Raw genomic sequence first — 25,217 nt, 5'->3', positions numbered from 1 at the left:
CAGATGCCCTATCCCGAGGTACATGTGCCAGTGCACAGGTAGATTGACTCCGGGCCCTGCACGACAGCCTTTGTCACCCAGGGGTCACTCGGTTGTACCACTTCATTAAGGCACAAAATCTGCCCTACTCCGTCGAGGAAGGAAGAACAATCACCAGGGACTGCCAGGTCTGTGCGGAGTGCAAGCCGCACTTCTACCGGCCGGACTGCGCGCGCCTGGTGAAGGCCTCCCGCCCCTTTGAACACCTCAGCGTGGACTTCAAAGGGCCCCTCCCCTCCACCGACCGTCACACATATTTTCTCAGTGTGGTCGACGAATACTCCAGATTCCCCTTTGCCATCCCAAGCCTCGACATGATGTCTACCACCGTCATTAAAGCCCTCAACACAATCTTCGCTCTGTTCGGTTTCACTGCCTACATCCACAGTGACAGTGGATCCTCATTCATGAAGATGAGCTGCGTCAGTTCCTGCTCAGCAGGGGTATCGCCTCCAGCAGAACAACGAGCTACAGCCCCCGGGGAAACAGACAGGTAGAAAGGGAGAATGGGACGGTATGGAGGGCCGTCCAGCTGGCCCTACGTTCCAGGAACCTCCTGGCCTCCCGCTGGCAGGAGGTCCTCCCTGATGCACTCCACTCCATTCGCTCATTACTGTGCACGGCCACTAACAATACACCCCATGAACGTCTTTTTGCCTCCCCCAGGAAGTCCACATCCGGGGTGTCGCTCCCGACTTGGCTCGCAGCTCCGGGAACCGTGCTTCTCCGTAAGCACGTCCGATTCCACAAGGCGGACCCATTGGTGGAGTGGCTGCACTTGCTCCACGCAAACCCCCAGTACGCCTACGTGGCGATCCCCGATGGCCGCCAGGATACTATCTCCCTCAGGGACCTGGCACCAGCAGGTTCCGCCCCCGCACCCCCTCCATCACCCTCCCCCGTCGCCCCTCCCAGGACTATCCGTCTTTCCACACCCGCGAGGAAGAGGATTTTGGCACGCTCCCGGAGTCACCATCGACCAGATCAGCACCAACATTGCCGACACCACTGCGTCGCTCCCAGAGGAACATCAAGGCCCCGGACCGGCTAAACCTGTGACCGGTCCACCGGACATTTGTTTGCTCAAATCTTGTAAATATTAACACATTGTTGTATATAGTTATCCACCCCCCACCCCGCCAGACTCAATTTTTAACAGGGGGTGAATGTGGTAAACCACTGTTGCACCTGTATTAGGTGATGTACGGTAGGACCTGTACTACAGGTTCACCGGTCGTCCCTGCCTGCTGACTCTGCCCAGGAAGCGGGGTATAAATATGCGTGTCCTCCAGCCAGCAGCCATTTCGCCAGCTGCTGTGGGAGGCCACACATCTGATAGCAATAAAGCCTCAGTTGGATTCAACTAATCCCCGAACAGGCGCCGGAACGTTGCGACTAGGGGCTTTTCACAGTAACTTCATTTGAAGTCCAATTGATCGTGCCTCATATAGTTTATTGGAGCAAATCAGCTGAGCCTCTTTTTATTCCCTGCATTTTGTCTCAAAGTATATCTTCCAAGATGTTAAAAAAAAATTTTTTTTAAAGAGTATCCAATTAATCTTTTCCAATTAAGGGGCAATTTAGCATGGCCAATCCACCTACCATGCACATCTTTGAGTTGTTGGGGTGAAACCCACGCAAACACGGGGAGAATGTGCAAACTCCACACCGACAGTGACCCAGAGCCCGGATCGAACCTGGGACCTCGGCATCGTGAGGCAGCAGTGCTAACCACTATGCCACCGTGCTGCCCAGTATATCTTTCAAGATGTTACATGCAGAACACATGAGCTCCAAATGCCTATATCCTTTTTGAAAATAGCTTCTTTTGAAGTCACAAGTGAAGACTGAGCCAAGAAGACAGGCCGGGGGGAATAGGAAGGAGGGGGAGTGGGCTGGGCTGGGTAGCAATATGGGAAGGTACATATGGAGGCTACAACCTGGAAGAACATGCCAGGAAGGTTGGAGCTGGATGTAATTATTGGCGCAGGAGTGCTCAGGGTTAAGAACAACACAGTGTGATATGTGTCTGAGTACGATTAGATATGATTTGTCAGGGTTCAGAGGAAGGGCTGGAACCTGCAACTACTCAAGGCCTGGATGCACTGTAGGGGAGGGGGGTCTAAGATTTGAGAATATTCAGGGTCATGAGGTTGGGGCATTAATTTGGAGGTTGGAAGAACAAAGAGCATTGAGGATTTTTTTAAAAAAATTAGGATGGATGGGGTCCATGAGAAGTCAATGATTGTTTAGGGACCTGAAGGAACTCAGTACAAAGGGTGTTGAGGGGTCAAGAAGCATTAGTATGACATGATGTAGCTTGTAATGTAGAGTCTTGAGGGATTTGGCAACACATGAAACTGGAATGTGAAAACAGTGAAGAGTAGAGTGCACTGGTGGTGTAGACGGGACTAGGCTTACGGAAGCACTGCAATGGTGTTGAAGAATTGTTTGTGGGGGGGGGCAAAAGGAAGCAGGGAGCACAATGAAATATGAGAACTGAAAATGCTGAATGAGTGTTGGAAGGTTAGATGAACAGGTTGTTAGAATATTGAATTTCAGTGGGAGAAAATTCAGGCAGACTCTATTCCCAACATTGATTCTCCCTGCCAATTGTTTTGCAATCCCCGAACAGGCGCCAGAATGTGGCGACTAGGGGCTTTTCACAGTAACTTCATTTGAAGCCTACTTGTGACAATAAGCGATTTTCATTTTTTCAATCCACCAAGACAATGCTTAATACCTAGGTGGCAAAGATGGACATTTAATCTACCCTGTTATTTTCGAACAACTGGTGTGCATTGCCATGTATTACCAAAGCTATTAAATAAGTAAAATTACATCTTTATTACATGATATTCTGAAATTCCTCATCAGTGTTTTGTGAACAGATATATAATATATTAATACAATAAAAATAAGGTGGATCACTCTTTGGGATTACACATAGTGGGAACAAAAGTGTACTGTAATACCATTCTTGCATATATAATGTTTTGATTTGACAGGGAAGTTATGAAAGTCTAAAACATAATCATAGAGAAATGAATCTGTGCATACACATGCAATACCACATGTGCAGTCCAATTCTGTTAATTTAGTCATTTTTGCACAAAAAGATCGTGAATTACCTAATAATTTAAAGCGACACAGCAAAGTGTGAATGTAATGCTAACATTATGACTGATCAGATAATTTAAGTTAAATGATTTTGAATTAAGACAGACGGCCTGCATTGTAAATTAACAAAAGAGCTCTCTGTGTTCCACATTCTCATGGCACAATTGCTTGTTATTCATTTTATTCCATGTAAATAGTACTGCTGTATTGTACTTAGTGTGACTGTTTCAGTGACCAGCATCCTAACACCACCATCCTCTGACATCATTGCCCACTATGGCATATCTCACATTTCCCTGCGTGTTTGTTACCTCTGCTCCACGTTATGTTCTCTGTTGTCCAGTTTGTTCTTTCACCCTTACAGCTCTCATTTTAATTGTCTCATGAGATGTATCCAATTACTTCCAGTGACATTTTCCCTATGTCCCTGTGACATGTTTCCTTTCCTCTCGGTATTGTGGCCGGAATTGGTCTTTGCGATTCAATTTTCCTGCCTGGGGGTTTCGCAGTGGCATTGGATGGTTACAATGGGAAATCCCATTGATAATAGGCGGGAAGATAGAATCCCGCTGCCAGCGAACGGTGCGCAGCCGGGAAATACACGGCTGGCGGACGAGAGAATCCCGCCCTGAATTTCCCACAGCTTTATGTCGTGTAAGATCTTGGGCGCAATCCAACCGCCAGAAAACCAGCTCGCCACAGCGCAGCGTGGCTGTTGAAAGCCGGGAGACGTCGCTCCTGGGATCGACCTGGCTCGCAACGCCTCGCAGGGATCAATGCAATCTTGATGGGGTGAATCCTGAGAAATTGTTTCGGCTGGTCAGGGAATCTAAAACACAGTGGCACAGTCTCAGGTTAAGGATCTGATCATTTAGGACTGAGATGAGGAGAAATTATGGTCTGGATTCTCCATTTGGGAGACTATGTGCTGACACCGGCGTTGGAACAGTGGTGTTGTACACCTGAAAAAAACGGGGCAAAAGTTGCACCGATCCTCCGTCTGGTGGGGGGCTAGCACTAGCAGGCACACAGCGTAGAGCCCCTGGCTTTAGCTGCAGGTACGGCCGGAGAATTGGCGGGTCTGTGGCTGCGCATGCGCACGGCAGCGGCATGCAACATGGTGCCGGCTGCGCATGGACCCGGCCTGCCAAAAACTGCCCCCCCTTGACCAGGCTCGCCACCCCCAGACCACCCCCCACCAGTGCCCCCAGCCTCCGCCAAAGCCCCCCCCCCCCGCCCGCGGAATGGTGCCCACGCGACTGTGGTGGTGCTGGACTCAGTCCGCATCCACCACACCGGGTTCCCCCCAAAATAAAACACGTGTCCCACACCGTCGGGAACTCGGCCCAGCGGGGGCAGAGCATTGGGGGAGGGCCTCAGAGTACTCCATTTTGGAGGGGACGGAGCATACCGAAAGCGGCGGCGCCCCCAATTTCGGCCTCAACTCGGATTCTCCAGCCGATCGGGATTTCAGCGTCGGAGACCAGAGACTCCCGCCCTACTTCATTCAAAGGATTGTGAATCTTTGGAATTTTCTGCCCCAGGTTATGGATGCTCCATTGTGGAATATATTTAAGGCTAGGATAGACAGATCTTTGGTCTTTCAAGGATTCAAGAGATATGAGGAATGGCCAGGAAAGCAGAGCTGAAACACAAGATTGGCCATGATTGTATTCAATGGCGGAGCAGGCTCGAAGGGCCATATAGTCTATTCCTGTTCCTATTACTTGTGCTCTTGTGACCCCCATTGGAGTGTGTACTTCTGTTTCCTTCAATACTGTATTCCCACTATTATCAACATTATATATTCCTACTATTACTTCCTCAATAATACATGTTCCTCATAGTGTTCATCAGTTATTTCCCACTTTCCCAAGTTTATTCCTCCTTTTGTCTTTGACAGTGTATATCTGTGGTAGTCACCACTGTTGTCTTGCATATACCGCATATGAGGGGTATTACGGTAAGGCCCCTGTACTACATGTACGGGGATAGATCCCTCCCTGCTGGCTCCGCCCAGTAGGCGGCGTATAATTGTGTGGGCTCTCCGAGCTGCAGCCATTTTGGCAGCAGCTGCGGGAGGCTACACATCTCTGTGTAATAAAGCCTCGATTACACTCTCCTCTCGTCGTAATTCATAGTGCATCAATATCCCTGCCATTGCGACAGTTTGTGTATTTCTTGCTATCCATCTATATTCCTGTTGTTGGCCCAGTTGTGCATTGTAGCCAGTTAAAATGGCTAACTCCCGATTTAGAATGGCTAACTCCCGATTTAAACTGGCGAACGGCAAAGGCTGATGGGAAAGTCAGCCAACAGGACACAAACGAGCAGCTGCAGGTTGAGTGTGTATTTACCTCTGGAAAGGCCAGACAAGATCGATACCGGCAACCATCAGCATAACAAAACACCAGCCATCTGCATATTAATGAGCAACCCCCGGGAACAATGAGCAACATTCAGACACATAAACCCAAACCAGACTCTTTGGCGCCAGCAGAAGCCTACACAATGGGAGGTGAACGACCACCTCAGGACCGCCCATCAATCAGGGAACCGCTCCAGCATTGGAGAAAATCGAACCAAGTGATTGGGACAAAGTCCAATCACTTGGAACCAGGTACAGGGTCCGCCCCGAAAGGCGGGAAGCCCCTGGGGACTATAAGAATCAAGCCCAAGTTCAAATCGGCCCTCTGCTTCTCTGCTTGACCGGGTCACTCAGCAACGCGAACCAACCCTTGACAGTGACCGGTCCAGCCACCGCTGATATCTAGTAAGTCTTACTTCAACGCTCGCTACGAGATAGGCGCTCCTAGCTACCAATCTGTACCAACTTTGAATCCCGCAGGCTCAGAACCCGAACGAAAGGCCATTCGTTTCCCTGACCTGGTGGGCCAGTTCCAAGTTAAGTATTGGCCTGTTAGTCGTAGAAGTAGCTTAGACGTAGAATTTATACATGAGTAGTGATTACTGTGTATAATAAATGTGCTTTGATTTAAATCTTACTAAGCGGTGTATTGGATTATTGATCATTACTCGGACTTGAACCACGTGGCGGTAACAGAGATACCTGGCGACTCGAGCAAAGGTGATAAAACAGAGCAATTAAACTAAGGCAAAAGTTAGCAACAGCATAAAGCTGCTATGTCCCAACTCGTGCATATTAATTCATATCCGTGTTGTGTATTGCTGACATTGATGGCAAATTGTAAATTTCTAGTGGGATCCCCAGAGATTATTACTGACCCCTCCAGTGATGCATATTCCTCCAGAAATGTATGTGACATTATTGTGAGACTTGTTTATATGAGAATTTTAAAGTTATGAAAACCTTGGCAATTATGTAAACTCCTTTTAGTGTGCACTACCCCAGCACTGTACAGTCTTGATAACACCCACAATTATTTGTATTATTTTATTTCCATGGTGGAATATGTGTATCATCCATTGCTTTATCTTTTCCCGCAAAACGTTTCATGGTGTGCCAGCTTTCTTTCACTTTTGCTTTCTTGTGTATTGTCTTGGTGGTGCAATTTTACTTATGAGGTGGGAAACGTTCTTACTATTGAATCAGATAAATACCTCTCTCCCCATGAATTGTTAGGCTCCACCTTTCAAATGTTCTTTGATGTAAGCCTTCCTTCATGGATTGCCTACCTTTCCTACAGGTTGGCCCTCGGTATATGTGTCAGTTTTGCTCTGATTTTTCTCTGAGTCTCCCCATTTCCTGGGGGATTGATAATCTAATGTATACCTTTCCCCATGGATTCCTTTTCCCGTCTTTTTTCTTTAAAAATACCTCTCCTCTTTGATATCCCAGCTCCTTTATGTGGTTCGCTTGATGGTTCGTCCTCTGGTGCAGCTGTTTAATGGAGTACCCCATCCATGAGTATATCCCCTCATGGATTCCTCTATCTAATTGGATCTCAGACCTGGAAAAAGTGGCCTTCTTATGCAGCCAGCGAAGGAGTCGCGGGGGTGCTTTCTCTCGGTGTGGCTGCTGCCCCATGAATTTCCCTTGGTTTCGACACGCAAGCGCTCGATGGATTTTCCATGTGAAGCCCGGCCCATCAGAATTTCATCCTCCCCTCCCCGGCACCATCCTGCCCCCATGCAGCCTTTCCCCAGCGAATGAAGCAGGTGATGGCCACCGTGGTGGAAGAGCCCTGACTGGGCGCTGCCCCCTGCTGGTGGATTGCGGGCTGTGCGCGCCGCCGTGCGTGACGCGGTGCATTTTGGGGACTGTCCCTCATCTCTCCAATATGGCGTCAGTGTGAGCGCTGACGGGAGCTGGGGTGAAAGCGGCGCCGCTCCGACTGTCACTGAGTGAGGCACCAAGACCCAGCCTCGTCCCATCCCGTCCCGGCGGCCGCCTGCCACCCTCCTCCCCCCCCCCCCCCTGCGCTCTCGGCAGTTTCTCTTGGAGGGGTTGACGGTGTTTAAGCTCCCCTCCCTCCCACCCCGCCCATTTTTCTCCTCCCCCAACCCCTCCCTCTGGTTGCCGGGGGTTTCTTTCCCCTCCGCCCCTCTCTCCTTCCTTCCCTCCATCTCCATTGCAAACATTTCCCTGCGGAGGGGGTGAAGAGAGCGGCGGGTTGCAATGGCGGCGGCGTGAGGCGGCAGCGCACTGTCCGTGTGTTGGCGCCGGCCCTCGGGAGCCATGGCGGCGGCGGCTGCAGCGGCGGCGGCGGCTGCGGCCGACTCGGCCCAGTGGCTCTCGGTGAAAGAGGAGACGCTCTTCCTGCACGACGGACTGATCAGAGTGACCGACCTGGTGGAGCTGCCAACTGAGATCGGGGTTTCAGCCGAGCCGGGGGAGAACGAGCAGGAGGTGAGCTCCCCACCCTCACCCCCTGACCTGGAATTATCGCCCATCCGTCTTGAGCCGCGACCCGGGGTCTGAGACGCTGCAACCCGCTGTCAGACCCTCCCTGCTGGGTCCGAGGTACCAACCACTCCCGGGCTTTGACGCAGTCTAACGACTGCGAACAAGATGGAGACAATTAAAATGAATAAAACGTTGTTGTGGCAGAGCTTTATTCCGAATGCCACCTCACCTCCTCCTGGTCTGAGGGTCTCATTGAGGGCAGGACCATCTCCCGTTGAGTCCTGAGAATTGGAGACCGGTTGAGCGGCTTTAATGCGGTGACAGACCCCCCGCCCCCTTTCTTCCCTTCAATCCCTTGGTGCGACTGGGCTGCTTGAGACCGGACTCATCCTGACCCAGTCCACTCCCCTAGGTAAAAGCGAACAGAGAGGATGAGGAATAACACACAGTCTGTAAAATGAGAGGTTGTGGGGTTTCGGCAGCATGGAGCAAAGCGAGCAGGTCAGAGAATCTCAAATGTGTAAAACAGAACATGTTTATCTCTGTGGGTAGCAATTATACCCAGGGTGTCCGTGTTAGGATTGTTATTTATGGATATCTTAGAACTAAAAATAAACCCCATCTTGAATGAAGCTATTTAATCACACTGACCACTTGCTCCATTTATTTGTGGATACATGTTTTACGATTTTCTCCAGTCCATGTCGTCCCACCCATCAGCTTTTTAAATGAGTGCATGTAGGAGGAATCATATATGTGCAGTTAAGAGGTAGCCGAGGGTAAATCTGAAAGAAAAAAATGTGGGGAAGTTGAGGAGTAGCCAGGAAACATATTTATGGAATTAAATTATTGATTCGAGGTTGGGGTTTAATCTGCGGGTATTATTTTGCAAATACACAAGATTGAAAGCCATTTAAAGATTCCTATTTCTTTTGAGAATGATTTTTAGTGATCCTCAGAAGGATGAGAAGGATATTTTAAAAAGTCGAATGTCGTTTGTATGTAGTGATTGATCGGCATGGTGTGACGTATGTTTTTAACATGAGCTGTACAATCATTGGTAAGAAATAGGTTACAATACTGTATTGAAATAAATAGAACCAATTTGTCACTGAGCTGAACTGTTGTTGGCTCAGTGTAGTGCTCAGTGATGTGTAGACTGATGACGAAGAACACTGGGTAAGAAAAGTGTAAGTATTTATGTAAACCTTAGCACAACAAACAAAAACCCAGAAAGTGGGCGTTGCAAAGTACTGTGCAAACCATGAGTCGGAATTAGTAGTAAACAAAAAGGGTGTATGAAGGGAATTAAAATAAGTAACATAAGGGTGTAATCACTTTAAACACGGATAAACTGGAATAAGATTTAAAGCCGCTGTGCTTGATAGCTAGCTATTTGCCATATATGTGCTTTATTCATGTTTAATTTGAGCGGGTTAGAATCATAGAATCATAGAAGTTTACAGCATGGAAACAGGCCCTTCGGCCCAACCAGTCCATGCCGCCCAGTTTTTACCATTAAGCTAGTCCCAGTTGCCCGCACTTGGCCCATAACCCTCTATACCCATCTTACCCATGTAACTATCTAAATGCTTTTTAAAAGACACAATTGTACCTGCCTCTACTACTACCTCTGGCAGCCCATTCCAGACACTCACTACCCTCTGAGTGAAGAAATTGCCCCTCTGGGCCCTTCTGAATCTCTCCCCTCTCACCTTAAACCTATGCCCTCTAGTTTTAGACTCCCCTACCTTTGGGAAAAGATGTTGACTATCTACCTTATCTATGCCCCTCATTATTTTATAGACCTCTATAAGATCACCCCTAAGCCTCCTACGCTCCAGGGAAAAAAGTCCCAGTCTATCCAGCCTCTCCTTATAACTCAAACCATCAAGTCCTGGCAATATCCTAGTAAATCTTTTCTGCACTCTTTCCAGTTTAATAATATCCTTTCTATAATAGGGTGACCAGAACTGCACACAGTATTCCAAGTGTGGCCGTACCAATGTCTTGTACAACTTCAACAAGACGTCCCAACTCATGTATCCAATGTTCTGACCAATGAAACCAAGCATGCCGAATGCCGCCTTCACCACCTTGTCCACCTGCGACTCCACCTTCAAAGAGTTATGAACCTGTACTCCTAGATCTCTTTGTTCTATAACTCTCCCCAACGCCATACCATTAACTGAGTAGGTCCTGGCCTGATTCGATCTGCCAAAATGCATCACCTCACATTTATCTAAATTAAACTCCATCTGCCATTCGTCGGCCCACTGGCCTAATTGATCAAGATCCCGTTGCAATCCTAGATAACCTTCTTCACTATCCACTGTGCCACCAATCTTGGTGTCATCTGCAAACTTACTAACCATGCCTCCTAAATTCTCATCCAAATCATTAATATAAATCACAAATAACAGTGGACCCAGCACCGATCCCTGAGGCACACCACTGGTCACAGGCCTCCAGTTTGAAAAACAACCCTCTACAACCACCCTCTGCCTTCTGTCGTCCAGCCAATTTTGAATCCAATTGGCAACCTCACCCTGGATCCCGTGAGCTTTAACCTTCTGCAACAACCTACCATGCGGTACCTTGTCAAAGGCTTTGCTAAAGTCCATGTTGTATTTGAAAGTGAAATTTATTGGTGCAAAAGAAAATGGGGGGAAATAATTATGTCATTAAAAAAAATATCTATCTATCAATAACCAACACCCCTGCGCCCAACCCTCCCTGCTGTTACCCTCCACTCACTCAGCCTCCTTTTTTAACCACAAAGTCCCCCCTCCTGCTGACTTAACTGTCCTGGAAGAAATCGATAAACTGTGTTCATCCCCGGGCAAACCCCACCACAGACCCCCTCAAGGCAAACTTGATTTTGTCCAACCTAAGGAATTCCGCGAGGTCGCTCACCCACACCCCTGGGTTTGGCGGCCAATCTGTCAATAATAAGTGAACACTAAAAATTTGGTGATTTGAGACCTGTTTGATGAAAAGGTTTGTTGCTTGCAGTGTAATTTCTGAGGAGGGTTATATCATATGTAACATCAATTTGACTTTCCCCAAGATTTAAATGTCTCCTTCAATTCTTCGGCATCTGCTTTGGAATTGAGCCGTTCAGATCAGGAAGATTGCAAGTTCAATTTCGGACTGAGTTTTCAGTCTTGGTAAAAGGGTGTTATAATTTGCCTTCACACTCAGCTTGGCAGGAGGAGCAGCAGCAGTGGGGCCCATATGTCTGTCTTTGAGGACACAATCAAACTTTTTATGCCTTCCCGTGTTGAATAAACTCATGTTTACTAATACAGCTCCCGTTTAAGAATTCTGCTTAAATGAGGCCCTCCTGGCTTGTTGGAATCCACACTTTTAAGTCAGCACTTTTGGGGCAGCTGTGGAACAAATTGGATGAAAAATAACTTTGATTCATATAGCACCTTTAACATAATGAAACATCCCAAGGTGTTTCACAGGAGTGTTGTAAAACAAAATATGGCACCCAGCCGGATAAGGAGATACGCAATTCGATGATCAAATTGCATGGACAAAGAGATAGGTTTTAAGGAGTTTTAGGTGGCAAAGAGGCGCAGGGAGGATATTCCAGAGCTTTGGGGCCGAGACAGCTGAAGGGCCAGCTACCGACAAAAAAAAAACAATTTTCATCTTGCAAGAAGCATGTGCATTTTCTTTGTCATTTGTGTTCATAGCTGCTGGAAATAGTAAGCAGGTGCATTAAAATAAAAAAGCTAGAACTGACTGTTATGATTTACAAGAATCCACTTCTCTTATGGATAAATTGCCATCAATATTTAAAGAGGTGCTGACTAGTGTTTTCCTGAGTTTATTTCAGGATAGTCTTGTCTTTTGTTTCTTGAACCGTTTTTAAATAAATAGCCTTTCAGTATTTTTTTATATATGTATTTTGGTGTTTTTTCAGTTTTTACAAATAATGCAACAAAATCCTCAACGTGTTCAGTACAGTATAAATGCATCAGCGAACGTAAATACAGAAAAAGACAGGAGAACCCCAATACAATTAGTTTGGCATAATCATTCATCTTGGTGCCTCCGTTTATACCAGAAAAGACGGTAAGTGGATAAACTAGCAAATGAAGGTGAAGAGGATAAAGTCATGGAAACACGGTAGAGTGGCGCACACTTCACGTGTGTCGCACCATTCAGGCTCCAGCCTTAATCGGAAAGTTTAAACCACTCGACACCAAGGAAAACTCGCCAACAGGGAGAAGAATTGTCCAGACACCCATCAACAGGATACTGAGGGGAGGAGATCTGCCTGTATCTTTGCAGGAGTCAGTTAAGGACTCCTTAACCACAAAATAAAGAAAAGAAATACACACAAAATTTGAGAAGACATTAGTTCTAAGAGGATATTTTACCCATAACCACAAATCCAGTACAAAGTCATCATTGGTTCAGATTGTAATCATTTGGGGTTGGCATCTTCCTTCAGACAGACAATGTCAAGATGAGATACCAAAAAGCGCAGGCGATCTGAGGATACCAGGATAAAGCCATAAGCACATGGCCCTATGGTGCTCGCCTCCCTCCAGAAGTCAACGCGGCATATTCGAAACCTAACGGCCTCCAGGCAATGGAAGGGTATCCTGAGGGAAGGGGATACTGCCCTCCGTACAAGACGAGGCCTGGCGGTATACACTCATAACAATTCTTGTATACAGGAGCCAGTAAACCATGTATACTTGCATCATGCCACACAACAGACTTCACTGTGTAGCAAAATTTGGCTCCATCTCCATCTACAAGTTTGCTGATGACACGACTAGTGGGTCGGATCACAAACCAGGATGAATCAGATTACAGGAGGGAGATAGAGGACCTAGTAGTGTGGTGTAATGACAACAGTCTCTCTCAATGTCAGCAAAACTATGGAGCTGGTCATTGATTTCAGGAAGCAAAGTATTGTGTACACTCCTGTCTGCATTAATGGTGCCGAGGTGGAGATGTTGTTTTAATTTTTATATTAATTTTTATTGAGGTTTTCACAAAATATCAACAAAAAAATGAAAAAGGAACCCAATAGAGTTAAATACAGAACAAAATAGAACAACCCCCGCGCCCCCCCCCCCCTACACATAAATAATAAATTAACACCCCGAATTAACACAAAGCAAACATAGCAAATATATACACCCCCTCAGATCCCCCAGTGTAAACAAACAAAAATAAAATAGAACCCCTCCCGGGTTGCTGCTGCTGCTGACCATTGTCTACCGTTCTGCCATGAAGTCCAAGAACGGTTGCCACCGCCTGAAGAACCCTTGTACCGATCCCCTTAAGGCGAATTTCACCCTCTCCAATTTAATAAACCCCGCCATATCGTTGATCCAGGATTCCTCGTATCCTTCCACTGAAAAAGAATCCTTCGCCGGGCTACCAGGGAGAGGTGGAGATGGTTGACAGCTTCAAATCCTAGGTGTGCACATCACCAACAATTTGTTCTGGTCCACCCAATTTCGACGCTATTGTCAAGAAAGTACAACAGCACCTATATTACCTCCGGAAACGGAGGAAACTCGGCATGCCCACATTGACTTACCAATTTTTACAGATGCACCATAGAAAACATCCTATCTGGCTGCATCACAGCCTGATATGGCAACTGCTCGGCCCAAGAAACTACAAAGTCGCAAACACCGCCCAGTTCATCACGCGAACCTGCCTCCAATCCATTGACTCTGTCTACACCTCCCGCTGCCTTGGGAAAGCAGGCAGCATAATCAAAGACCCCTCCCACCTAGGTTATTCTCCTCTTACATCAGGCAGGAGATACAAAAGCCCGAGAACACGCACTAACCGATTCCAAAAACTGCTTCTTCCCTGCTGTTACCGGACTCCTGAATGGCCTTCTTATGGACTCAACTGATCTCTCCATGCATCTTCTCTACTGAGTAGCACCACACTGCGTATGCTTCAACCTATGTCTATGTATTTACATAGTGTATTTATCACGTCCTATGTTTTTCAAAAATCTGCCTGGACTGTACGCAGAACAATACATTTAACCGTACCTCTGCACATGTGACAAATCTAAATCTTTAACTCTTCTCCTGCCAATCAGAGGTACTGCACCCATCAATGGGGTGTCTTGGGGAGGGGTGGATTCTCATTCTCTTTTTTTTTTTTTTTTTGTTCTCTCCTCTTTCCCTCTCCCCCTCTCTTTTAGCCCCCCTGTCTCTATAAGTGCATCATCTACCCAGAGAGAGAGGAACACCAGGAATAACCAACGTACGGGCAGCACAGTGGTGCAGTAGTCAGCACTGTTGCCTCGCAGCGCCGAGGTCCCAGATTCGGTCCCGGCTCTGGGTCACTGTCCGGGATGACTTTGCACATTCTTCGTGTTTGTGTGGGTTTCGCCCCACAACCCGAAGATGTGCAGGGTAGGTGGATTGGCCGTGCTAAGTTGATCCTTAATTGGAAAAAAAATAGAATTGGGTACTTTAAATTTATTTTTAAAAAAAGGAATAACCAATGTACATCTTTGCACCAAAGATACCAAATACACAATAGCATAGCCTCATAAGAACCAGGACACTGCTTCTCCAGGGGAGCCCAAGTCTCAAGAAAGACAAATGTGTGAAAGTCCCTGGTTAGGACCGCTCTGAGGAAGGTGCCTCACTCCTACACCCAATCTGACTCCCAAGACCAACCCCAAAAAAAGTTTGATATCCGAGCATTAACCAATGCACGTTTCCCCCTGCATGGCAGCCGGTTCTCAAATTTGGCCGGGAATTCATTCACAGCTCCCTTCTGGAGACCAGACACGTGAATACCGTTGTCCACAAGTTCTGGAATTCCCACCATACACCCCTCTACCTCGCTTTCCTCCTTTAAGATACCTCCAATGGATCTCATGTCTGAGGACAAAAATTGTGAAATTCTCTTTAACCAAATTCAGAACACACAGGATAAAGCAGAACAAAATTGAAACATTAACTTGACATGCTCTTTGTCTGCTGCATTAATATTGACTGAAAACACTGACTCCAATGGTGGAGCAGGGTTCAAAATAAATGAGGATAGTGGGTGAATTTTCTCTGAAACACTTTCAGTAGCTCTCATGGCTCCTCTGGACCAGCATGAGCAATTGAAGGCACAGTGAGTGGGAAAACAAGATGCCCTTTAATTTGAGCACAGTAAGAAGTCTTACAACACCAGGTTAAAGTCCAACAGGTTTGTTTCAAACACTAGCTTTCGGAGCACTGCTCCTTCCTCAGGTGAATGAAGAGGTATGTTCCAGAAACATACATATAGACAAATTCAAAGATGCTTTGAATGCGAGCATTTGCAGTTAATTAAGTGTTTACAGATCCAGAGATAGGGGTAACCCCAGGTTAAAGAGGTGTGAATTGTCTCAAGCCAGGACAGTTGGTAGGATTTCGCAAGCCCAGGCCAGATGGTGGGGGATGAATGTATTGCAACATGAATCCCAGGTCCCGGTTGAGGCCGCACTCGTGCGCGGAACTTGGCTATAAGTTTCTGCTCGGACTCTGCGGCCTCAACCGGGACCTGGGATTCATGTCGCATTACATTCATCCCTGGTTAAGAGAAAAATATTTTGACCCCTGTAGTGGAACAATTTAAAACAGGGAGGTGCAAGTGGCAGGAATTAGCACAGCACTGAGGCTTGTCGGGCTGGAGCAGATAGAGATGGGGAGGGAAAATTTAAAAATCAAGCTGACTGTGAGGTAAAATAAACAACAGCTTCAGTCTTCCCAATATTTAATTGGAGGACGTTTCTGCTCATCCGCAACCGGGCTGGATGTCTGATAACTTAGCAACAGTAGCGGAGTCGAGAGAGATGATGAGGTGTTCGTGCCGTGTGAAAACTATCACTGCTTTTGGATGTTGTTGTCAAAGGGTCAGTGTGTTGATGGAAAATAGGAGTGAGCACAAGGACAGATCCTTGGAGGACGTGAGAGGTAATGGTGTCGGATCAAGAAAAAAAACACATTGCAAGTGATTTTTCTGGCCAAGATTAGATTTCATAAGAATGGAAGCAGCTGAGGCCAATTCCACACGGCTTGATGGCAGTGGCGAGGAGTTGGAGGATGATGGTATGGTCCAGGCATGTCAAAGATTGCAGAAAGTTCAGGAAGGATGAAAACCTTTGTCACTATCACATCGGATATAATTTCTGAATTTGAGCTGTCTTGTTACTGTGGAAACCTGATTGGAAGGATTCAGACGTAGCTCTGAGCAAGATAGAAATGGGTTTGACAGATTCTTTGGGGTGGAAGACAGGTGCGCAAAATTTGTGCGGGAGGATCAGCGAACCATTTTCTGGGCATGTCCAAAGCTGAGGGGATTTTGGCAGGGGTTTGCTGATGTCATGTCCAAGGTATTAAATACAAGGGTGGAATTGAGTCCAGAGGTGGCGATTTTCGGGGTGTCGCAGGATCCAGGAATCCAGGAGGAGAAAAAGGCAGACGTTCTGACCTTTGCTTCCCTGGTAGCCCGGAGGCGGATATTACTTTTTTTTTTATAAATGATTTATTGAAATTTTTTTCCCAAACAACAATTTTTCCCCTCTTACAAAGCAAACGCAACAATAACAATACAGAAATTTTAAACAATACACAAGTAACAAAACCCCTTTATCTTTGACCTAAACTAAACCCCCCCTCCCCCCCCCCCTCCCCCTGGGTTGCTGCTGCTGGTCATCAATCTTCCCTCTAACGTTCCCCTAGGTAGTCGAGAAATGGCTGCCACCGCCTGGTGAACCCTTGAGCCGATCCTCTCAGGGCAAACTTTATCTGCTCCAGTTTAATGAACCCCGCCATATCATTTACCCAGGCCTCCAGTCCGGGGGGTTTCGCCTCCTTCCACATGAGTAGGATCCTGCGCCGGGCTACTAGGGACGCAAAGGCCACAACGTCGGCCTCTTTCGCCTCCTGCACTCCCGGCTCTTCCGCAACTCCAAATAGAGCTAACCCCCAGCCTGGTTTGACCCGGGCCTTCACCACCCGCGAAATCACTCCCGTCACTCCCTTCCAATACCCTTCCAGTGCCGGGCATGCCCAAAACATATGTGCGTGGTTTGCCGGGCTCCCGCCACACCTCCCACATTTGTCCTCCACTCCAAAGAACCTGCTCAATCTTGCTCCCGTTATGTGTGCTCTATGTAGCACCTTAAATTGAATCAGGCTAAGCCTGGCGCATGAGGAAGAGGAATTTACCCTGCTTAGGGCATCAGCCCACATACCCTCCTCTATCTCCTCCCCTAGTTCTTCTTCCCACTTTCCTTTTAGTTCGCCCACCGACTCCTCCCCCTCTTCCCTCATCTCTCGGTAAATCTCTGACACCTTGCCCTCTCCGACCCACACCCCTGAAAGCACCCTGTCCTGTATCCCCTGTGTCGGGAGCAATGGAAATTCCCTCACCTGTTGTCTAGTAAATGCCCTCACCTGCATATATCTCAAGAAATTTCCCCGGGGCAACTTATACTTTTCCTCCAATGCTCCCAAGCTCGCAAAAGTCCCATCTATAAATAAATCTCCCACCCTCCTAATTCCCAACTGGAACCAGCTCTGAAATCCTCCATCCATTCTTCCTGGGGCGAACCTATGGTTGTTCCTGATTGGGGATCCCACCAGAGCTCCCCGCACCCCTCTCTGTCGCCTCCACTGTCCCCAGATATTTAATGTTGCCGCCACCACCGGGTTCGTGGTAAACTTTTTAGGTGAGATCGGTAGCGGCGCCGTCACCAGCGCCTCTAAACTCGTCCCTTTACAGGACTTTCTCTCCAGTCTTTCCCACGCCGCTCCCTCACCCTCCATCATCCATTTACGTATCATTGCCACATTGGCGGCCCAATAGTAATCGCCCAAGTTCGGTAGTGCCAATCCTCCTCTGTCCCTACTACGCTGAAGGAACCCCCTCCTTACTCTCGGAACTTTCCCTGCCCACACGAAGCTCGTGATGCTCCTGTCTATTTTATTAAAAAAGGTCTTAGTGATTAGGATAGGGAGACATTGAAATACAAATAAGAACCTCGGGAGGACCATCATCTTAATTGCTTGCACCCTGCCGGCCAGCGATAGAGGCTGCATGTCCCACCTCTTGAAGTCCTCCTCCATTTGTTCTACCAACCGTGTCAGATTAAGTCTGTGCAAGGTTCCCCAGCTCCTAGCGATCTGAATCCCCAGGTATCGGAAGTTTCTTTCCACTTTCCTTAGAGGCAAGCCTTCTATCTCTCTACTCTGGTCCCCTGGATGTATCACAAATAATTCACTCTTCCCCATGTTTAGCCTATACCCCGAGAAATCCCCGAACCCCCTCAAAATTCGCATAACCTCTATCATTCCCCCCGCTGGGTCCGACACGTATAACAATAGGTCATCCGCATATAACGAGACTCTGTGTTCTTCTCCCCCTCTAATCACCCCTCTCCATTTCCTGGAGTCTCTCAACGCCATGGCCAGAGGTTCAATTGCCAACGCGAACAACAATGGAGACAGCGGGCATCCCTGTCTTGTTCCCCTATATAGTCGGAAATACTCCGATCTATGTCGAGGAGGCGGATATTACTAGCATGGAGGGACTCAAGGCCCCCAAAGTCGGAGACCTGGCTATCGGACATGGCTCACTTTCTCTGTTTGGAGATAATTAAGTTCGCCTTGAGAGGGTCACTGTTAGGGTTTGCCCGGAGGTGGCAACCATTCATCGACTTCTTCGTGGGGAATTAATCGTCAGCAGAGAGGAGGGGGGGGGGGGAGGGGAGAAGGGGTTAGATTAGGGGGTTAATTAATGGTGGGACATGTTGGGGAGGGAGGTGGTATTTGCACTATGTTTATATTTTCATGTACATTGTTTATATTGCTGCTGTTACAATGCCAAAAAAAACCTCAATAAACTGTTTGTTTTAAAAAAAGATAGAAATGGGTTTGGGAACAGCAGCATTTTCAATGGCTTCTGAGAGAAAAGGGAGGTTGGAGATGGGATAATGGTTCATGGGACAATGGGGTCAAGGATTGGTGACGGCAGATTTAAAGGGGAGAGGGACAACACCTGAAAGAGACCTGTTTGCAGTATCAGCTAACATGAGGACCAGGAGGAAAGTTGGCTGATGAGTAGTTTAGTGAGGATGGGATGGAGGGAGCTGGAGTTGAGTCGACTGGGCAATGTGGCTTCGAGAAAAGATAAGAGAAAGATGAAAGTACAGGGCTAGGGCAAGAGAAACATTGGAGCAAGTCTGGCCAAGCATGCTAGTGGAAAGGAAGGACGTGGCAGCTGGTCCTTAACTAGTTCTCACTAGGATGGATCTCCTCCATCCTAGTGAGAAACCACAAGCTCCTTGCACATAATGTTCAAGGTGAGGATGGAGGGGACAGTGCATTGTGGTTTAAGCAGAGAAAAGAAGCTGGGGGGGGGGGGGGTCATCCATTCATTTTTAGATTATCCTGGAATAGTTTTGTATTAAATTTCTGCTTTTTTAAGGGCGGCATGTGGCGCAGTGGTTAGCTCTGGGATTGCGGCGCTGAGGACCCGGGTTCAATCCCGGCCCTGGGTCACTGTCCGTGTGGAGTTTGCACATTCTTCCCATGTCTACGTGGATTTCACCTCCACAACCCAAAAGATGTGCAGTGTAGGTGGATTGACCACACTAAATTGCCCCTTAATTGGAGAAACAATAATTGGGTACTCTAAATTTAAAAAATAAACATTTCTGCTTTTTGCCTGTACAATCCTGTACATTCCTCATTCTCATGTACCCTCCCCCCCCCCTGTAAAATTCTTTATCAAATCTGGTTCCATCACCATTTCGGGTAATGTTCTCCAGATATTAGAAATCAATTCTCCCCTCCCTTTTTAAAACTTAATATTTGTTAAATTAACATTCACTCTTTCTATAATGGTGACGGAGTGTACGTATAAGACACAATGCAACAACTCACCAAGTCTCCAACCTTTACCTCCTCTAAGGACAAAGGGCAGCACATCCATGGGAAAATCACCACCTGAACTTCCCCTACAAGTCACACACCATCCTCACTTGAACTATATTGCCGTTCCTTCACTTACTGAATCACAAACCTGGAACTCACTCCCTAATATCCCTTTTTGTGGACCTAGATCTCATGGACTGCATTGTTTCAAGAGGGCTGCTCCGCACCTCTTCAAGAGCATTTAGAGATGGGCAGCAGATCCTGGCCTTGCCAGCGATGCTCGCATTCCATGAAATTAAAAATAAATGCAAATTAACATGTGGTCTGATTTTTGTATGATCAATTGGAGTCCCTCTTGGATAAGGAGGATCAATTGTGATGAAGAACTTTGCATGCATTGAATCATGAGTTTTATCCTATGTCTTGCCTCATGTTGCACTGCATTTTGTATCTGAGGTGATTTTGTACCGCATACTTATTACATTGGTGTGAAGCACTTATGGTTGCACAAAACCTGTGGCATATTTATTGGGTGTTGAGACCTGGTGACTTCAAAATAAAGTGCCCTACCTGCTTCAGTTTGCTCTTCATATGTGTGAGATGTTGAATAAACTGGGTTTGTAGGTTGAATAAACTAGGATTGTTTTCACTGGAAAGAGCGAGGCAGAGGGAAGACCTGATGGAGGTCTACAAAGTCATGAGAGGCATAGGCAGGGTGGATAGTCAGGCTTTTTCCAAGGGTGGGAGTGTCAATTACAAGGGGATGCAGGTTCAAGATGTGGGAGGGAAAGTTTAAGGGAGATATGCGGGGTATGTTTTTCACGCAGAGAGTGGTGGGTGCCTGGGGCGTGCACCTGGATGGGTACAGGAATAGGGTGGAAATAGAGGGATATGGACAGAATAAGGGCAGAAGGTTTTTTTAAAGTTGGGGCATCATGATCGGCACTGGCTTGGAGGGCCGAAAGGCCTGTTCCTGTGCTGTATTTTTCTTCTTTAATTTATAGTGTTCATGTGATGCAACACTACAGTTAGTGCAGATGCATTCAGAATGTTGTAAAGCAGAAGTTGGAGCTCTTCTATTGGATTGATACTTTTAATAGTAAGTACTGGTGTCCTCAAGGAATTTTCAGGTTGGAGAGTCCGCTGAATTGGATTTGCATTGAACTGATAGTCTTGCTGGATTAAGGGGCATCAATGACTTCCATCACGTTGTGAATTGCTTCTTCCATCAAGTTCTCAATGAACTGATATTGTTCAAGGTGGCGCACAGGGTGCATATGACTCAGGATGAGAATGAGTGGGTTCTTCCAGTGGGTAAGGGATGAGTGTGAGAGGTGTAGGTGGGGGCCAGCGAATCATGTGCATACGTTTTGGGGTCTCAAAATATTGGGAAGATTCTGGGCGGGAGTGTTCACAGTCTTAACCAGGATAGTGGAGGAGGAGGTAGACCCAGACCCTTTGGTGGCAATATTTGGGGTTTCAGAGAAGCCAGAGCTTATGGAGAGGAGGAAGGCCGACGTCGTGGCCTTTGCCTCTGATTGCGCAGTGGCGAATTTTCCTGGAGTGGCGGTCAGCATCGCCACCGGGGATAGCGGCTTGGTTGGGTGACCTGTACGACTTCCTGCGGTTGGGGAAGATAAAATATGAGTTAAGGGGCTCTGCAGAGAGGCTTGAGAAAAGGTGGGGGATGTTTGTGACCGTGTTTGAGGAGCTGTTTGTCGTTTGGGTGGGGGGGGGGGGGGGGGGGGGGGGGGCGGTGGTAGGGGGAGAAAGGGTGATAATGGGAAAAAATTTGTACAGACTACAGTTGATTGCTGGGGTGTTTGTGTTGTAACCTGTTTTGATACACGTTTGTAATGAAATACACTCAATGAACATTTAAAGAAAAATCTATTTAAAAGTCTTTTGGGAATGCTGATATTGTACATAGTCCTACAGTTTTCTTTCAGTATTCTGAAATTTGGGCGCTTGTAACTTGCTGAAGATATTTGGAAGCACTTCGGTGATAAAATATCTGCTAATGTACTTCTCATATCAGTAATTAGCACAGTTTGCTGTGACATTATTAGTGATGAACAATCAGAAGAAGCCCCAAAAGTGGTTATTATAGAAGAATTGTCATGCAATTCATTGTTTGTTTCCCTTTATTGCTATTGATATAATGTAAGCAACTCTTTAAGGAGATATTAAATCAGAGTCTTGAGTAAATATGTGCCTTGGCTTTGCTGATTATAGCTATACATGTAACTCATAAACTTGTGAATTGTAGCTCAATGGCCCAGTAAATGATTTCTGAATGGTCTCAAACTTGAGTAAAATGCACTATCACATTAGACACTTACAATTCTTAACTGAATAGCTGTAATGTGTTAATTCATACGAGTCTTTATATATTGCATGTGCAAAGGTCTGTCCCTGTGAATCATTTTCACATTGAGTAGATGTTGTCTGCAATGTTATCACTGATTTGTAATTTTCAGTGTCCGAGTACAGCAACGTTGAAGTAATTCTGCTGAGTCTGTCTAAATATGTGGTTAATTTCCAAGCAGGGATTTAATTATCTAAATATTGAATTGTATTGTAGAGAGCATTATTTCAGACATGAGAATTGCTTGACTTGATAAACTTAAGCTCTTGTTTATGTGGAATTTTGCTAGTTTCTGCAATAGAAACACCCTGGCGTCGTTAGGCTGTTATCAGCCCATGGAGATAGTTGGCTTCTTGAAAGCTGGGGAAAAAACAAGATCAATTATGTGGGTACATACTTTTCCCTGTTAGTGACCAAAGTGAATTTTCATCAAGTTTCAAAACCCTAGTTTTGTGTTCAAATCCTTCCATATCCTCGTTCATCCCACCTTTGTAACTTCCTCCAGCTCTGATGTGGAGATGCTGGCATTGGACAGGGGTGGGCACAGTAAGAAGTCTTACACCATCAGGTTAAAGTCCAACAGGTTTTTTTTGGAATCACTAGTGTAATCCACCCTCCACTTACTCTTATTGAGGAAAAATCTGGCATTGGAGGCAGTTAAGAGGAGGTTCACTAGGTGATTCCAGAGATGAAGGGTTTGTCATATAAAGAGAGGGTGGCATGGCAGCGCAATGGTTAGCACTGCTGCCTTACGACGCCGAGGACCCGGGTTTGATCCCGGCCCCGGGTTACTGAGCGTGTGGAGTTTGCACATTCTCCGTGTCTGCATGGGTCTCACCCCGACAACCCAAAGATGTGCAGGGTAGGTGGATTGGCCACACTAAATTGCCCCTTAATTGGAATTTTGGGGGCGGCATGGTGTTGCAATGGTTAGCATTGCTGCTTTATAGTGCCAGGGAACCTTTTAGTTCCGCGTCCTTTAGAAACACTCCCGTAAAACTTCCTTCTTTGACCAATAGTTCAGTCACCTCCCCTAAAGTCTCTGGTGCAGTGATACTTGTCTGTTTTTATGTGAATCCCAATTCTAACAGTTGCACTCTACAAGTGAATCAAGCAGCACTGAGGCTAACCTATCTATCCATATGACTATCTCTGTAGAAGATATAAAGTGTTGCCTGGACTGTCTCTAAACTGCAAATATAGAACAATGATGCAATGTCCAGATCATTGGGATGGACAAGAATTTGCCAGTTATTGGAGAAAATCCTGCTGTCCAACATGAAGTTGTAAAATGTGACGCAATGCTGCATTAAAAAAAATTATGCTGTGAATCGTAGATGCTGATTCCACAACATTGAGAATCTGGAGAAATACAAAACCACTACTGCTTCAGGGAGGTCTAATAGAAGGATGCTATTGATTGATACTGATACTGTTATACTCTGGAGCAGATTTCACATGGTCGCAGAGGGTTGGGAGATGCAAAATATTTATAGAAGCTGGAATATTCATCAGAATTTGACAAGGATGCATTCTCCTTATGATAGCAGAGCGCTCTTATAAGGTGATAATGATATTTATAGCAAGAAGGTAACTGAGGAGGCCACAGCAACAGGCCTGGTGGTATATGGACCAACATAGGTTATTCCACATATGAATATGAAAGATGAGGTAAATTTTCAAATCAGATCCTTTCAGATGTTAACTTTTTTTAACACATGAGATGTAGGCGTTGCTGTTTAGGTCAGCATTTATTGCCCATCCCGAATTGCCCTTGAGAAGGTGGTGATGATCTGTCTTAACCCACTGCGATTCCATGTACATCACAGTGCAGTTAAGAAGGGAGTTCCTGGAATTTGACCCAACCACAGTGAAGGAACGGCAACATAGTTCCAAGTAAGTCAGGATGGTTTGTGGCTTGGATGAGAACTTGCAGGTGATGGTTTTCCCAAACATCTATTTCCTTGTCTTTCTAGGTGGCAGAGAGCGTAGGTTTGGAAAATGCTGTCGAAGGAGGCTTGGCGAGTTGTTGCAGTGCATCTTGTCAATGGTGCACACTGCTGCCTGCCACTGTACATCAGTAATGGAGGGAGTAAATTTTTGAAGGTCATGGTTGGGGTACCAATCAAGCGGTTTCTGTTCTCCCCTTGAATGTGAGTTTTCGAGGGAGGATGAGTCCGTTTGTTTCCCTGGTTTCTCCCCTTGTGGAAGGGGTTTGTGTTCACTCCTGTGGGTGGCCCTCCTCACCGTTCGTTCTCTGTTACTTGCGGGCTCCCCTCCCTCCAGGTGACCTTCCCTGTATCCCGCCCAAAAAAACTGCTGATAGTTGCGAACAGGTCTGTAAAGAGGCTTGTGAATTTGTTCCATGTGCCGTGTAATCTCTCCCCAGAACCTCTTATTTCATATTATTTTCAAGCCTCAGGAATTTGGCCAGATCTGTGAGCCGTTCCAAGGCTCTGGGTGACGCTGATGAAAGCCAGGGCATCTGCCTCTTCCCTGTCTAGAGTTCTGGATGTTTTGACACCCCGAAGACCGCCACAGGTGGCATGGCTCCAGCTCGACCCCCACCACCCTCTAAGAAGGTTGTCCAGAACTCCGAGTCTGGGGCAGGACCAGAACAATTGGGTGTGGTTGGCCAGGCCCCCCTGACGGTGCTCGCTCTTGTCCTGCACATCCAAGAAGAACCTGCTATACACGTCTTGGTATGGTGTGCTCTGTGCACTACCTTGAGCTGCATCTGGCGTAGCCTGGTGCAGGAGGCGGTGAAGTTGACTCTGCAGTGCCTCGATCCAGATTCCTTCCCCTATCCCCATGCCCATTTCCTCCCCCCATTTCCATCTGGTCTCGTCCAGTGGGCCCCTGACCTTATCCCCTCGGCTGGTGGACAACCTTCTGTGTGGAGAGCAGGCCAAATTCCATCAGCAGCTTTTTCCTT

The 25,217-nt window shown here is 46.8% G+C and overlaps 1 protein-coding gene across 1 annotated transcript in view; it reads left to right on the top strand.

Moving 5' to 3' along the window:
• The first annotated feature begins 7,426 nt into the window (after positions 1–7,426).
• The window catches only part of LOC140397295 (probable E3 ubiquitin-protein ligase HECTD4), a 561,188-nt gene continuing 543,397 nt past the window's right edge, over positions 7,427–25,217 (top strand). Inside the window, 1 exon segment of the mRNA XM_072486148.1 lies at positions 7,427–7,990. Coding sequence (XP_072342249.1) covers positions 7,820–7,990 — 171 coding nt within the window. The 5' untranslated portion in view covers positions 7,427–7,819.

The sequence above is a fragment of the Scyliorhinus torazame genome, chromosome 1 (assembly GCF_047496885.1).
Source record: "Scyliorhinus torazame isolate Kashiwa2021f chromosome 1, sScyTor2.1, whole genome shotgun sequence".
NCBI lineage: Eukaryota > Metazoa > Chordata > Chondrichthyes > Carcharhiniformes > Scyliorhinidae > Scyliorhinus > Scyliorhinus torazame.
This window is presented reverse-complemented; position numbering and strand designations above follow the sequence as displayed.